Raw genomic sequence first — 17,796 nt, 5'->3', positions numbered from 1 at the left:
AGTCAGTGCAGTCGTGATAGAAGCCAATTTTTGGTTATCCTCGTTATGAATTTTTAGGCAAGTATATCAGCCTGTGTTAAAGATTTCAATTTGGTTGCGATGTACTATTATCTAGTTCTGATTTAGTATATAATATTTAACTAGCTTCTACACGTGACTTGGCCTGCGTCTAAAAATGTGCCAGAATTTATATATTCTTATGTGTTATTTTCAGGTTTTAAACTATTTGAGCACGAAAAACATTCCCACACTTTAATATTTATATTACAAGCACGATTTATATCGAAATAAGTCTGCCGTATTTTTTATACGTCTTGTTTGAATCGATACCTAGTATATCAGATGTCGAGTATAAAATCGGATCCCACTTATAATAGCACAGCCATAATTGTAATGACATCACTGACGGCATTCACCAAATTATTTTGCTTAAAATGACATTGACAGATGTTAGTCGAGTACCAACTTTTTAATAATCCGAATAGCAGTATTTTTCGCACTTTATTAAGATACATAATATAAGTCTAATTACAGCTGGTCGGTAACATAGCCAAACAAACTGTAACAGTGAAATGATAAAATTAAACAATAAAAATCAGTTAAATCTTAACGTAAACCTTTCGTCGCGTTAAGATGAAATTCACCTCATATTCGATATTTCGATTTATAATATACACATCAAGTGCGTTCCAGTGTGTCAGATCAATAAAATTACGATTTATTATTAAACTACTATTTTTATATTGATAATTTTTCTATAGCCATCTTTATTTAAATGAGAAGCTCAACGCTATTGATGTTATAGTCGAAACTTTCCAATTTTTGTGCACGTCACGTCATTACCGTCAATTCAATAGCTGGTATCAAAATACTCCAAAATAAATTTATTTTCCAGAGAAATTGAATTATAGTGAGAATGGAATCATACGAGAGTATTATATTGGTAAAAAATGAAGTGTTTGTGTTCAAAATTCCTCCTAGAACTTCAAATAGAGGATATAGGTAGGTGTATATTATTTTTTTTGTGTAGTGGGTAATTGTTTAGAAAGAAACAATAAAACGATGGGTGTTTTAGGGCAGCTGATTGGAATTTACAAGAACCGCAATGGACGGGACGCATGAGGCTTGTTGCGAAAGGAGAAGAGTTGATAATGAAATTGGAAGATAAAACTTCTGGGGAGCTATTCGCCAAGTGTCCTATTGATAAATATCCGGGGGTGGCATTGGAGGCCGTGACTGATAGTTCGCGTTATTTTGTAGTCAGGATTCAAGATGATAATGGTAAGACCTTGTGTCGTAACTTTTTGTTAATTATTTTTCATATATTAGTTCTTGATAATAAGGTTTTTAATGCAATTAATTTTCAGGGCGCACTGCTTACATAGGCCTGGGATTCGGAGATCGATCAGACTCGTTTGATCTTAATGTGGCTTTACAAGACCACTTCAAATGGCTAAGGAAAGAGCAGGAGGGTGAGGCAACTCCACAACAGAACCTGGACTTGGGATTCAAGGAAGGAGAAACTATCAAAATCAACATGAAGATTACTGTAAGTTTTCTTTGTTGTTACTTCGCAGCATCCTACGTAAAAAAAAACATGTTTAGGTACTTCAATTTGGAGATTTCACAATTTTGTAATAAATTCAGCTTATGAACATTGTATAGAGTAGTGATATGTTATAAATTGTGAGTTATATTTGTTGAAAATAAACAAATGTATGAAAGTTTAATGAATAAAAATATTTTCAGAAAAAAGATGGCAGCGAATCCAGTAAATCTCGCAGAGGTGTTGGTGCAGGCGCAGGTGGTGGAGGCTTGTTACCACCCCCTCCAGGAGGCTCCCGGTTGCCTCCACCACCGTCTCCACAGCATGCGCCATCACCTTCTGCTGCCCTTGCACCTGCCGCTGCTAACTCCGAGTGGGGAGACTTCAATTCTGCCAGGTAATCTATTACTATTAAAGTAATAGATTACCAGCTAGATAAGCAGCTTAATATTTGATTTATAATAACCTTTTACCTAATGAAGGTATTTCTTTACTGTGCTGCTTTTGCTGCTGATTGAAAGATAATTTTATCTTTAGATTCTAGTCTTGTATTAAGTTTTACAGATCAAAATCTGGTTATTATATAATATTGTATTGTTTTTTCCAGTGCTTCAAGTCAAAATGCTGTGACACCAGCCAACCAGCAGAATTGGGTGCAGTTCTGAAGTCCCAAGAGACTAGATTATTGTGATTTGGTGTCTGTCGTAGGATGGCACTCACGTGTGTTGCACAATACTTAAAATTACTTAATTACGTAGGCGTACTGTATCAATAGCTCTCGTATTCATTCAGTAGTAAGTTAAAATATATCATTATCATTGTAGGATTATATATTATGATATATTACTATTAGATGCCAGATCACAATATGAATTTATGCAATAAATATTATTAATTGATGTACTTCTATCTGTATATGTTGTAACACTTGTATAATTATACTTAGATATGTGGTAGATTATTTTCGGCTCTATATGATTATTGTTGTTATTGTATGTTGTTGAACAATGCATGTCTTAGACAGTTTTTCTATGTAAATAGTTGAATCTTTAAAAGAAGATATGTTAGTTGCGATATATGAGAACATCAAAATTTTTCTCTATAAATATATTATGAATACAAGATCTGTATTTTTGGCATTCGTGACAAATGTACAAATATAACGAAAGTATAAAAAGTAATAGTGAAATATATAATACATAACTATTTTCTTTGTTTTATTCCAAGGATAACGATTGAACATTATCACGCAAAGAGTTTGACCTAAATTCTAATTAAATCAGAGTTCGATAAAGTCTAACAAGTTATGATTGAGGTCGTTATTACGTTTTACAAATCTTTAATATTTAAACGTCCTCTATGAATCAATTATCTGAACATAATGTGGAAACAATGTATGCCAATGTTATCTTTGAGCGCAAAAATCGTGTTAATAGTGCGTCCTACAAACGCGTATTTAACCAGATGGTGTAACGTTTACGATTATTTATGTGCAGGGCGACTGATAAGAGACTGTACAGCCAACGTGTATATATCAACCATTCAGTAGCCGCCACATGCATTCTTGTATGTAACAAAGTCATAATTTCGCTAATGTTTACTTAGTTCTTATCTTAAGTCTGTATTCTTTAATTTGTAGGCTTCAGGAATACGTGTCGATATATAACTTGAAATATACCTATGTGTAAAATCTAAGGTTTGTTTAGTCGTTTAGTGAAGGTAGAATCAGTAGGAAAAATTGGATTATAGAAGCTTAGAATCGAACTAACAGACTGTAAGAAATCCTACATAATATGAGTAGGTTGAAGAAGGTTAAATAAAAAACAGTTACGTACCTAAGTACATACATATACCGGTTAAATTATTGACTAAATGTCGGCATTGTTTAAGACAGGAAGCGATATCATTCTGGTTTCTGTAATTGGTCTTGGCGTTTTGTGAACTACACAACACAACCTTACGAGAAACTATCAGCAATACATTAACGCAGTTTTGCAACTCTAGATTATAAAATGAGTAGGCGCTTTGGTAAAGAAATAAACGTATAAAAAAAAAGACAAAAATAACTATAAATATAAAATTACATATTATTTGGTAGAAAAGTAAGCTTTTAATTTTCGCTTGAGGTTCTCGGATCTTGAAAATCTAAGTAGATAGGAAAACTGCTATTCGTGAGTGCGGGTCGATTGTTGAAATTTTGAGGAAAATAAGCGTTTAAAAACATATTATTACAAAATAAGTACGGAAACTCAAAAATTGGTAAGTAGGTACTATCTGATAGTTTAGGAAGTAGTCTCGAATTCGTCGGATGGATATCATTTAAAGAGCTGCGTTTACAACTGTGGTCACTTTTCCATGTAGAAGATGGATACGCATCTATGCATACCTTGTTATTCTTCAAATTAAAAACGTTTGCTGCTGATATTATTCTATGAAACATTTTTCCTAGAAATGTTAAAGGTACGCTTTAAAATAATATGTTTGAAACAATCTGCTATGGCAGCAGAGCTAAGAGGCGAAGAATGGCAAACAGGTAATTTAATTTTGGTATACACGCTCGTTAAATATAACCGGCAGAAACATTAGGGGCAAAGTGAGTAACTGATAGCAATTATTTCTTTGAAGTAATATAATATTGAGTTAATTACTCGACGGTTTCCTCGTAATATGGCAATACAAGCGATTCAACCGTGAAACATCCCCGTCAATAATCAGTTACGTACCAAGAACGGCAAGAACTTCTATTGTAAATAGAACAATTTTTTCTCTGATTTATGAATCCCGTGTGATTTTCGCGCGTGAAATTAATGTTGTCGCGGGTGGCAAATATTTTCCAAGGATTTACCTCATACCTCACTTGAGCTACCTTCGATACGTCTTGTTCAAGGATTTTGATGAGTTTTGAACAGAATTTATGAACTCTCGATATCACTTTTATACATTTATATGTTTGAAATTATATGAACGGGATTTTATTAAACTTGTAAAGTACCTACCATAATCTGCTATAAAGACGAAAGTCGGTTTATGTTCGACTTAGGTACTTTCTCTTGCTATTTTCCTTATGAGCTGTAGGTATAGTAGAAATCACGTATGAAACGTATCGTATATTGAAGCTTATCGGAACGGAATGCATAGTCGTTTTCAAAGCGAAGTAAAAGGATAAAGCGAAAATACTTTTTAGTAAAACGTTATACCTAAATACTTACCTTTTCTATGTAAATGTATGTAATTAATTGTGTTATGTGGTTTCTTTGTTGCACATTTGACTGATTGATTTGACGTTAATAGGGACAGTGTATAGACACATTAAAAGCATTCTAGCTACGACGTTTATCAATACAAAAGATTTTACGTCCAATTTTAATTCCCGCAGGGTTTGTGAATTTTTTGAAGAGTAATTCTTTCAGCTTAAAAGTAGAGTCGTCCCTAGTGTATGGAGCAACGTACCCAGTTGCTAACAGCCTATTTATCTATTAAAAATAACGCTAAATCAATATAATGTCAAAAAAAGTTTATTCTTATTTTCAAAATAGGTCCTAATAGTTCTTATGTTCCAACCTGTTCAAACTTTAGCAAAATGCTGCTAAGTTCCACCAGGGGTTGCAGAAGTCTGAAGTCTATCCAAGTTATACCATATTCATAGGGCAATATAATTTTATTAAGGGCAATAATAACTATTTAGTCCCTAAGCTTTCAAGAGACCATAAATGATCCTGACTATTACGTGGGTGTGGGGACTGGGTAACATAACTATTTGGTAACGGAAACTAGCTTCTATTTCATGTAAGATAAGGATCAATTTTGATTTAGTTGTCGTTTTCCATCATTCAAGTTTCACCGATTTCGTTTTTCGTCACGGAGTAGTGGTTTATAAAGCTATAAACTAACAAAACGTACTTAGTAGTCCTAACGCTAATTTGTGCTCCACTTCATATTAATTAAAGAGAAATGAGGAGCGTTTTAACAGCTTCCCGCATGTCGATTGATTTAGTATGGATATTTATAGCTGCGTTGGATATGTAATCTCACTGATATTCTGAAAGTGTAGGCGAAAGTGTATTAACGAACACCTACAAGAAATTCTGTTACCATAATATCTCTTTTATTTCCCTAAAGAGTGATGCTGTGTGACATTCACATTTCATTACGTGCGTTTCTGTCTCATGTGCGTCGCTTCATGCAATGTTCTTTGAACAATTTTTGGAATTTGCTAATGGAATTTGATAGAGATGATTGTGTTAATTTAGTAATCTGAGGTTTTTAAACAATTACATGGTGTACCTATACCTATCCTATGACTCTTGCCACCAATAAGCAAATATTTTGTGGGTACGTGTTCTGTATTGATTGTTATATTTTGTTCTTCTCAAACAAGAGCTGTTTATATTCGTTCACCATCCTGTGAATATATTTGACTAGCTGACCCGCGCAACTTCGCTTGCGTCACATAAGAGAATCATAATTTTCACAGTCTTTGTAACATTTTTCACTGGTACTCTGCTCCTATTGGTCGTAGCGTGATGATATATAGCCTATAGCCTTCCTCGATAAATGGGCTATCTAACACTTAAATTATTTTTTTAAATCGGACCAGTAGTTCCCGAGATTAGCGCGTTCAAACAAACAAACAAACAAACTCTTCAGCTTTATAATATTAGTATAGATTAGTATAGATATCACAATAAAAAAAGTAATAATTATCAGTTTTCTAAATTACGATAGTTAAAGAGAGTGTTATCCCAGGAGGTCTCGTAGCTCTATACCTACGGCGTAGCATGTAGTAGCTACGAGTATAGCTACGTGAAAAATCAGTCACCCTATTGTTCTTGATTTGTGGTTGCAATTCATTCTGAATAAATATTGGTCTGAAGCCGTTAGATATGACATGAATATCGAGCACTTTTTGTGATAGAATAGCAACAATACTAACAATAGTAACAATTGGTAACAATATAAAATTAATACATACACAAATAAAATAAAGCCGTCTTCCCATATAGAGTCCAAAGAACGCCACTTGGTGCAATCCTTAAAAACTTTCCTTGCTTCACTCGCTTTCATATATCTTGTCATACAAAACCAAAATCAAATCAACGTGTTTATGTATTTAACTAAAATCGTTCTCCAGAATTCAATTAAAAGTCCTAAAATTGAAATAGTAGCGTCGAAATCCCAGTAATTTCGCGTAGCTATCAAAACAGATTAATAATCTATATTTTATTGGATCAGTCGCTCGGCCTCGGCCCTAGGGAATGGGCAAAAATATTTTATAATTTTCAACAGAGTTGCCAGAAATAAAAATAACATTTCTTTTTTTTATATTTGCTTTTACATTATCGTAGTCTTGCGATACTGTAAGTATCAGAAGGCAAATTAATGGTCAGATAATGAATTTTGCTTTCTTCAAATATTTTCTTGACAGCCCCCAGTCGATAGTTCGTTACCTAAAAAAAATTAAAACTACTTTTCTTAAACCTGATTTGAGTTTAATGGATTTTCATTAACTCTTTTCTATACTATTTTTTGTAATATAATCTATAATTCTATTGTTATAATAAACAGTGTTACATCAGAACTGTTCGGTCGGGCGCCCGGGCCGTTAGATCTACTTAAAATGTCTAAGTGAAAATCATAAACATGCTGACGATATCTAAATAATGTAGGTCAATAAATAATAATAATAACACATATTTAATGAGCTATCTAAGTATACACCGCAGCGCATTCATTAAACGCTTAAATTAGATACTTAGGTATATTTAGTGCAAAATTTAACATTTCAAACATTGTTTAGCGAATATTTAAGTAAACAATGGTCGTAAATCTTCGTCTTATCCTTCAGATGTAGTTAGCTAATGAAAATTTACGTGAATATTATTAACTCCCAAATTCTGTTATCAAATTAAAAGTTATTGTAGACGGTAATATTTTTAATGAGTAATTAATCGTTGTTAATGGATTGTTTTCGTACTTAATTTCGTGCAGTATAAGATTTTTGAAGGTTGTACATATTTTATATGTACGTCATTGTACGTACAAAGAATCGCGCTTTGTATCTTTTTGGAGACCAAAAAATACAATTGGCTATGATCCCACTAACCATTGCCGTACCTACTTACCTTGGTACAGTAAAAATTTTATAGCACTATTAAAAATCTTAAAGTGTACACATATTTTTACTCTTGACTGTAAATCTTGTAGTTTTCTTCGAGCTAAGTGATATCGCGATTTAAAGCACTTACTACTTTTGCTTCACCTTTGTTTCAGACTACAAGCTACTTGCGTCAAAGTCTATAGCTAGCCTAGCTTACCCACAAAGATAGTTTGATTCCGCTAGCAATGATCGATTGAATGCTACGGGCGAGTAAATCTTTAGTTCAGTTTGTAACAATCGACTCTACCTTCATAAGTCCAGAGGAGTAACTGGAAATTCCCCATAGTACCACGAACTTTGTATCTGTACATATGTGGGTAAATGAGGGTGTATTGTGTGATACACTTTGCATGACCCTTTTGGGAAAATAGGTGCGTTGTTCTGTTTATCTTCAAATTGGCCCAAAGGTCACGTGTGGACAATCACGGCTCGAAATCGATACGGAAAGGTACAGGTAAAAGCGTTCTGTACACGTCATTATTAGTCATTATTATTTTGCTTATAAGCATCAGTTTCGTAGAGTACCTGCATATTTAAAATTACTCCATTTTCTCCTATAGAGGTATTCAGAACCTAAAGAAAGAAAAGAGAACAGCAAAGGCACATACATAAAACTAAAGGAAACTGTTGAAATTTATCATTATCACTTACATTCCGACCACGGACGTATCAACCTAACCTTAAGATATCGTTATCTGTTGGGTCCCGCAGGCTCTATTGCGGTCATATCTTATTTAGTTAGGTGACCCCGCAAAATTCATGTTTCACAGGTTAGGCGATGAATATGTGGCTGCCCGAATTCATCTCGTCACGTACCGATTACGAAAATGTTTTATTTATACCCGTAAACGGTTTGCCCGTAAAATATAAAACATCTTTGTAAGGACACGCTGATGTTTACAGGAAACATAGTAGCACTTTTTAACTTTGTTCTTTAGACTTAAAAACATCTCATTCTTCTCCGACATTGTAATTGGTTGTAGTTTTACAGCAACTTGCAATATCAATACAGGCGACAATACATTAAAAATGTTTATTTATCAGTCACATAAATTAAAGTGCTACATTTTCTATTTATCATATTATTCCTAGTGACTCTTCTACTAGACTGAGCCTGTATCGGAAGAATCAATGAGTCATCAAAGTAAAAAGCTGTATGAAAATGCGAACTTGTATAATATATTACCTTAGATTGTTTGATGTATCGGTGCAGGGTACACAGGCCGTGGTCGCAAGCTAAGATTCCTATAAAGTAGTAAGTGATGTCATAATCATGCAACGCGAAAGTTTAAAGTCATGTATGAGAATGCATCCAATATTGTGAAATAAAATGTCACCTGACATTTAAAGCAAGGCTGGAATTCCCACGCAGGCTTTCGAAGTAATTAATTAGCAATCAGATGTGATTGTGTAATGGGATCGTAGTTGATTATAGCCGTGATAACTTTGTGAGCTCATACCTACATACAATGTGCATGGCATTCAAATATACGAGTTGTGAATATCGATGCTGATATCCAGGTCAACAGTGTTGACGCTTCATAAAATATACGAGAAATACAGACTTTTCCTATAATTAAATTAAAGTCTACTTTAATAGTACCGCAGAGATAGAGGTTTCGATTTTTAGTTTTAATGAAAGTCAAAGCAATATTCAGCTTCAGAAATGAATATTTGTTACGTGTTGACCCGCGCGGTCTCGCTTTGGAGCATCTCTTATTACGGACCTTTAGAATCTGATAAGTATAAAAAAGAATCTGCCTTGAACTTAAGAACATTTCTCAACGCAATGGTTTACTTAATAAAATTATGTTTAACAGTTTAGCCGTAAAAGTGTTTTCGCATTTATAATATTAATATGAATTGGTACCAGGAATATTTGTTAAAAGAATTCCTATATTTTTCTAACAGCATAAATTCCTCGTCGTATGTACGTGTATGTATAGCAACGGATTCAAATATTTGTTCAAATAAAACGCGAAACATTCGGAATTGAGTGTTGTGAAGCGGTTGTCGTTATTGACTGGTTTTCAGTTATGTTTGTTTGAAAAGAGGGTACTGGATGTTCATAATACTTATAAAGTACTGACTAGAAAGGCGCACTATTTTATTGATATTTCATGTGTTTTTAATCTTGTAAAAATATATCTCAAACCCTAATTCCATGATCATAATTAAATATCATTTACCGATAGAGTTTTAGATTAAGTTCAAAAAGCGTTAATAAATTTAACCCATTAATGTCCCACTGCTGGGCAAGAGTCTCCTCCCGTAATGAGGGAGGGGTTAGGCCTTGAGTCCACCACGCTGGCCAAGTGAGGGTCGAGGACTTTGCATGCCCTCAATAAATGTATTAAACAATTTTTTAGGCATGCAAGGTTTCCTCACGATGTTTTCCATCACCGTTGGAGCATGTGATAATTATTTCTAATACACACATAACTTCGAAAAGTCATTGGTGTGTTGCCCTTACTTGAGTGGGAGGTGTCAACTTATACCACTCGGCTATCACTGTTTTCAAAAAGCGTTATAAGTTTTCAATTCCTTGTTATAAGTATAGTTCAATAAATAAATGAAAACACAATATTAGAGTCTACAAACAGCTCTCCGTATGTAAAATCAACAATATCATATGTGTAAAATCATAGTAGCCTTAGCCACTGTATCGATCGGGCATCGAATAAAGATTAAATCATTATAACAATGGCTCTCATTTACTTTAACAATCGTTCGGATACGGTGGTAAAGGGTGAAGGTAGTTTTATTATTCACAAGATTTCATAGCATCGTTAAACTGTAGTATAATGGAACATTAAAAAGGAAAACTATTTTCAAGATATAGCTTCATGCGTATACTGCTTTAAACTAGCCGCAAAGGAGCCGTTACTGAGTGAAATAATAGAAAATATTCTATGAAAATCTACAGAAGATTAAGATTTTCTAGAGCCTGCAACAATCTTTTTATAATCTCTAATATTCTATTTATATTTGCGTCATCACATTTGAGGTTTGAAAATAATTACCACAGCCAATAAAAAGACTGACAAAATGAAATGTATGTTTGGACCTTCAATAAAATATTTTATTTATCACATAAAGTCATCGACTGCAAATTTTGAGAAATTTCGCGTAAGTGTGTCAATGTACGAGTATGTATATCATTAAGTAATGCGTGATGTACCTACGTCTGGTTTACCTCAAAATCCAGACGACGAACTTCATTTACATATTTTTGATATTTGAAAGCCTGTAGAGCTTTACTATCTTCACAAAATAATCTACATGTCTGGAATGAATATAATCATATCATGTCTTTCTTTTCATAAGGGAAAATCGTGACAATCTATCGAGATAAGAGTTTCAAATGAAATGACTATAACTATAATATAAAGGCGACTGTACAATGTTACATGAGTTTTCAACCGCTATTGTGCACTCGCTTAAACATCAATTGTCAGCGTGTAGTCAACGTGAACAATGGAAACCCATTCGCTGAGTTGATTTTTACAATATGTGCGTTATGAAAACTGCCTGAATACGAACATTTTAATTATATATTTGTTTTAGATTGTTTAGAAATTCGTTAGTTGGCATTCAGCATTGAGCACATATAGACATAGACTATTTATTACTTTTCTTAGAATTCGTTTTGATTTTAAACAAATTCGTATGATATTAACATTGTTTCTCGTTCAAAAACCCAATAAACTATTACCACTGTGAATATTGCCTTCGCACACGTCACTACTAATATATTGATTGATTTTTCTTTCTCCCAATTCAGCCAGGCTCAGTTCCGCATCAATCGTGATAAATGATGACGAAGCGTGAAGCAGTTACATCGCTAATGTTGCCACTCAGGAGGAGTGAGTATCCAATATTTTTGTAGTCGGCAATTTTAATGATCGACTCCTACCTGGTAACATCGTTCGAGAGTTTGTAAGGTTGTTGAAATAAGGTATCATAACACAAAACTCTTATGTATTCTTGACGCTACCTCGAGCGCGCGATAGTTGTTAGTTTAACAGGAGCTCAGAAGTTTTGCGAGATTTTTTATCGTATTTTTCTGATATCGTATGTTTGCGAGTACCTCACATGTAAGGTTTTAATGATGTTGTATCCAATATATGACACAGTTATTTCGTTGATCAAAGAGATACAAAGATGTTCTTAAACGTTCATAATTATGATACGTTCTGTAATTTAAGTACAAGTTATTTTTAACATATTTTCCTGTTCGTAAATAAATTTATAACATGGCTTACACACGTAGCTCTGGAAAAGGTTATACTTAATTGTTTCATAATATTATCTTGTTACTTAAATATATTTATTAAATGTTCCTTGCGACCAATGCAGCGGTTTGTTAGTCATTGATCCGTATTCAGTACTAGTTTAATTCACTTACCAAAGTTTGCGCCTTCCGTGTTCTTGATTCTTTCTATTCAGGCATTCTGCATTTTGGCAACAAAACATAAAATAGTCGTAGTGGTAATCTATTCAGAACAAAACTAAACCGTTCATAAGAGAGTATTGTGATTTTCACGAATTCTGAGAACCAATTAATCTGTCCTCGTCTATAATACTGACATAGAATATTGAAAACGGGGCTAATTGCTTTACAGATTGATCTGTTGTTTAAATTAGTGAAATTTATTTCAACAGTAAAGTGATTGTGTGAATGTGTGCCGTTGAAGACAGTGTCTTCCGCAGCCGTCGACGTTTCGTCCGTCGATAGGCAACTAGATTAATGACCAAATGTAATTTCACGTTGTCTACCCATAAAGAAAATGCGGTGTACACTGTTCAAGTTTTATTCTACTTTTATGTGCCATAAATCATAAACTTCAGTCATGTTTCTGGGAGTATTCTTGGTTATTCTCCAGTAATGTCTTCCGACCAGATGGTTTTACGCATCTGTGGTACTATTAAAACTGTATGTAAAATTATGCTATCGTAGTACAATAAATAAGCATATATAAACATGATTCGTATAATATAAAATATTCAGTAGTTACCTTCCCCGCGTACGACTGAGTTTTAACTGAATTTACTTTATAACGCATTTGCAAATCTTTTGTTTCAAAAGAAGCGTGATTTTAAACTTTTATACAAATTAACTGGAACTCGAGCAAGTAAAGCATATCCACGTTAGAATTCACATTTTGGGTGCATTCAGTTGCTTTGACTCTTTTAAACATGTTACAACCGAAAAACTATCCAATACATTTTCTTTTAATCATATAAATGTAAGTATTTCCACAAAGTCCATCAAGACTATTTCATTAAAGTACAATGGGCGTCAACGAAGCTGAAGTAAGATTTAGATTCAGTGAAGCGAAGTCATCCGGCATTATGTTCATACATATGGAACAAATGGGCTCTTACTAGCAGGTGCAGATCAATAAACATTTGCAATAACTGTATGCGCTAAACATTTCTATGTTCTGTTAAATTATTTTACATTACATTGAAAAACATGTGTCATTTGTGTATTAGAAATAGTGTTTCGTTAGTGATACAAAATATACTTTACCAATCCAAAATATGTATTTGGAAATATGGGTAACGTATATTTTCTAGCTGTAGTTATCGTTACGGATCATCCAGTCTACCAGGAGATTACTCTTCACTTGACTACAAAAACTCTTCGAAAGTTCAATGAAAAAAATGTCAGTTTATCATGTCTTGAAAGACCTGTCGTTCAAAAATCGCTGAACACAGTTTTACATCACTGAAAAATTATACTTAACAAAATTTTCAATATTTCTTTTATCTGACAAGACAATAACCAATGTGAAAACTCGGCTTACTGTCTCGAGTTTTAAAACTAATATCTGTTTTCAGTTTCTACTTCAATCTTACAATCAAGAATTCCAGATTGCGTATTACTTGCACTCGAATGAACACACAAAACCACTACCGTCACAATAGATCGGAAACACAACCATAATCCATTATTACACAACACAAACACAGAATGCAATATACATGGGACTGTGTGATATTCATGTAGCTATGTATTATGCCGTAGCAAGCGTGTCAGCCAATCAATCGCACGTCCTCGTGACATGTAGCTCGATACTATTTACTCAACGAATAATACGGTTTATTCCCTTCACAGTATTTGTATCCAATCAGTGAAATGTTGCACTGCTCTGTTACAACGGAAAATCAGTTTCGCCAATATTGTGAATATTTCAAAGTATTTTAACAGAGGGCGCATTTCTGAAGACTCGGCTGATCGGAATGCTCGCCCGATTTGTGCCAATTTTCTCTTTGCATTTTCATGTTTTGTTTAATTTGAAAATATGTTTGCTTATTATTTTCCAATCTTTTATACGCTTCAGGCAAACATTCGCATGTTTTGCGAATATATCGATTCGAATATACTTAAAATATTTCAGAGAAATCATAGAGCAGATTTTTAAATGATAACTTTATGCGGAGTACAGATCAAAATGATAAAGAAAATAAGTGCTTATAACTTTTTAAAAATGGACCTAGTTCAGTACAAAAATAATGATAATATTTACACTATTGACATGAAGTTATGTACCTGTAATGATAAAGCATCCTTTCATTACACAAAGCGAGGGCAAAGAATTATAATACCTAAAATTATGTAATACCCGAAATGCAAACTAATTGTCTTATTACATTTATCTAAACAAGTAAAGCTGTTTAGAAACAATATCGCAACATTCCCAGCAGAATAAAAGTGCAGGTGAGCTTTATAATATTACGAGTCGCGAGATCGTAGTGGAACAAATTTCCCTATTTTATTTTATGGTAATAGACAGTTGCAACGAGGTAAATAGGATTCCTTGCAAGAGGGAAAGAAAAAATATAAATGCATCTTGTAAAAGCGACGCGACACCGTCATGCTAAAGAGCAGGCCTACTACTTTAATTGTAGTTTATAAAAGTCGAAACACTTTTTCTTACGAGTATATTTCTTTAGGTATAGAAGTTACTGATACTTTTTTGTCTTGTTCATCTAAGTGTTACTGAGGAATAATTTTTATATTTAAATTTTCTCTCTTATTGATAATTTCATGTTGAATAACTGTTCATTTTGCATATAAATGAGTTTTAACATCGTTCGTTTCACGGGAAATGAGAACATAAACGGTAGGTATATTCTCTGTTTTGATATTATCGTATCGTGAACTCGTAGTATACCTCCAAGTGTTTGTAAGTAACGTATCTCGCTCGTTGCAGCGTCGGCAAATTGCATTTCACGGCTCACGAGCATCGAGCGCACGCTCTAAGAGACACCAACCCTGTTTATATCAAAACTACACCATTTTAATTACACGTTTTATTTACATATTGCTTCCTTTTAAATTAATAATGTTAACATTAGGGTATCTATCGATATAAATAAAAATTAATTTCTACAGATGAATTTAAGCGTAACTTTTGAATAACAAAAAATTGGAAAAAAAAAATTATATGTTGGTAACGTCTGTCGAGACAGGGTTTGTATCGATGGAATCAAAATTCCTACGTGATACAATTGTATATACTATACTCGGACGAAGTCGGAACAGTCCGCTAGTATGCCTAGTATTTAATATTTATTTAATGTAGTTTCAAATATTGCAGCTACTATTAACTTTAATCCCCTACACAGTTAGCCGGTGGCGAGAGTAATTTGCAATTAGTTTTGAATAATATAACGTTTTAAAGTGACAAAACTAAAATGTTATTGGTCTGCAATAAATCGTTAACGTTATTGTTGAATTGATCGTGAAACCATAAATACCCGTCAAGACATTAGTAATTGTTCCGTCGATGTCTATAAATTATCGTCCAAGGGAAACAGAAATAAATTTCACAGGCGAACGATGAAAGCGAGCAATAAGGTCGGGAAAAGAAATAGAGGATCATAAGAAAGATAGAAATCACCTCAAATTCCCTCTTAATGTTCAATGTGTGTATGAGAAACGATTTGCCGAACGACTTCATCCAAGTGCGTGACATTCCACTCAACATAGACTGTCGAAACAAATACGGAACTCATAAACAGTAACAAAAGTACTTAAAATAATAACAACGCTTCAATACGTGAGCTCGCCGAATGTGTTCGAAACGTGTTTACAATGCCAACATGACTGGCTACGGATTATAAAATGTTTGTTTTTCCTAAATCAACTGCAATATAACTTTATCGCGACTACGCGCACCGATTTGTTTATGCAGCGTCCGAAACTCCACCAAACTGTCCATGTCTATCATACCGGTGTTTGCAATGAAAATAGGATTAAAATATCGTTTTATATCAATGCTAGTAACAGTTACCGTAGCAGGTTTGCGGTACATTTCCGTTGCAATTCGTAGACTGATATACTTTATGCATTAGGTTAATTTACTTTGAATTTTGACTCTGACGTTACACAAACGTAACAGCAGATATGCTGCCTTATTATTTATTCGGTGCACTTTCCGGCTTCATAGGTGAAGCATGCAAAAGCTTTGAGTATGAATATTAACATACCTTTCAGAATAATGTACTCTTTGAGTTATGTGGCTTCCGGTTTCATTTGATGTTGCAAACTGTAGTCTGATTAGAACTATCTCATGGTGGGTAATTCTCCGAGTATTTGTCGGGCTTCTCATATTTGATACTTTGTTATCTGGGTGGATAATATGATCTTTTGGATATTTCATAGCACAAACTCGCATTAATTCGATAGTCAACTATTACGAGTATAAGGTAGGTGCGTTCAATCTGCGATCTAACCACGTAACTATAAGTGCTCGTTCAGTCGAGTTCAGTTGAGAGAATAAACTCACTAATAGGCTGATAGCCGTGCAGCGGGTAACTGCGGGCGAGCTCCCGGGCGGGCGGCGCTTAACCGTGCGACGGTAAATTAAAGGGAGCACGCGGAGCACGGTGCCTTGTCGCACGACCTACATTTACATCATTACTTACTTTATTACTCTCCGTCAGTACTACGACTTGCACAGCTTTGCATTTTATGGAAATCTTGATTCAAATAAACACTGAGGTGAATGTTTGTAGCACTTATCAGAAGCATATATTTGTCGTTAAAACAAAATCGTCGTGAAATCAAATGTCTGCACCGGTGTTCAACAGAAAATACTGACGTGATATTTTATGCTGTTTTTACAGTTGGAAACCTGCGATAAGTTTGACTGTTGAGAAAGAAAAATGTAGAAATGTTTATCGATGTCGACAGGGTTTATTTGTCAATATATTTTTTAAATGCTCGAAATTATTTATCAAACTATTAGTAAAATGTGTATTTCAATTAACGCTAACGTTCATTGTAACAAGAACAATGTCGATACCTTAGTTGTAAGTATACGTATTGCTACTAAATAATTTTGAAGGTGTGATACCTTCATCAAGCAGACCTTTCTCTGGGCGAGGGACTGAACAACACACCTAAACTTGGGAGTATCAACACAATTCGGTACTTTTAGTACAGTTAAGATTGATGAATTTGCCGAATTAACATAGCTTGGTGACATTTTCGAGATTCGAGACTTATTGAAATTGTGAAAAAGTAGAGCAAATAATAACACTCGAGTAAGCTAAAGAACAGTTATAGTATAAAACAAACATTAATAACAGCAAAACCCATGGGAGTAAAAGCTAAATTTTACTCATTAATTATTTAGAACTATGAAAGCAATTACTACTTATACTTACTTAACATATACGTAGTTTAGTCAAAACATCTTGAGAAAATTATAGCGATTTGCTTAAGCCATACTCTCACGGTATGTAACGAGTAAATTAACTAGCATATGTATATTTACTCTTAACTTAACACAACCTCCGATTACACGGTGAACCAATTTGCAAATCATCTACCGGTCGGTTTCCAATTAATCAGTAATATTAATTAGCTTTGAGGTCTCAAGTTCGGTCAACCACACCACTTGAATGGTTGTAATGATATAAGGCTCGCGTAGTTGTACTGCTTTCTACAAATTATAACCTTTGTATATTTTAATATGCAATCAGTACCGTGATTCTCTATCACTCTGGACTACCGACAATCGGCTAGCTACTGAAAAAAAATTGTATGAAAATCGGTTTAGCGCCTCTAGCGGGC

At 33.9% G+C, this 17,796-nt stretch overlaps 1 protein-coding gene across 1 annotated transcript; it reads left to right on the top strand.

Moving 5' to 3' along the window:
- The first annotated feature begins 804 nt into the window (after nt 1-804).
- On the top strand, nt 805-2,752 carry LOC142972310 (NECAP-like protein CG9132). The gene is made up of 5 exons (XM_076113303.1): nt 805-1,002; nt 1,076-1,281; nt 1,368-1,549; nt 1,750-1,943; nt 2,154-2,752. Exons 1-5 carry the CDS (start codon nt 917-919, stop codon nt 2,209-2,211), a joined length of 726 nt encoding a protein of 241 aa, XP_075969418.1. The 5' UTR covers nt 805-916; the 3' UTR covers nt 2,212-2,752.
- Nucleotides 2,753-17,796: the final 15,044 nt, after the last annotated feature.

This window comes from Anticarsia gemmatalis, chromosome 4, assembly GCF_050436995.1.
Source record: "Anticarsia gemmatalis isolate Benzon Research Colony breed Stoneville strain chromosome 4, ilAntGemm2 primary, whole genome shotgun sequence".
Lineage (NCBI taxonomy): Eukaryota > Metazoa > Arthropoda > Insecta > Lepidoptera > Erebidae > Anticarsia > Anticarsia gemmatalis.
The sequence above is the reverse complement of the archived record's forward strand: the minus strand, read 5'-3'. Positions and strand labels throughout refer to the sequence as shown.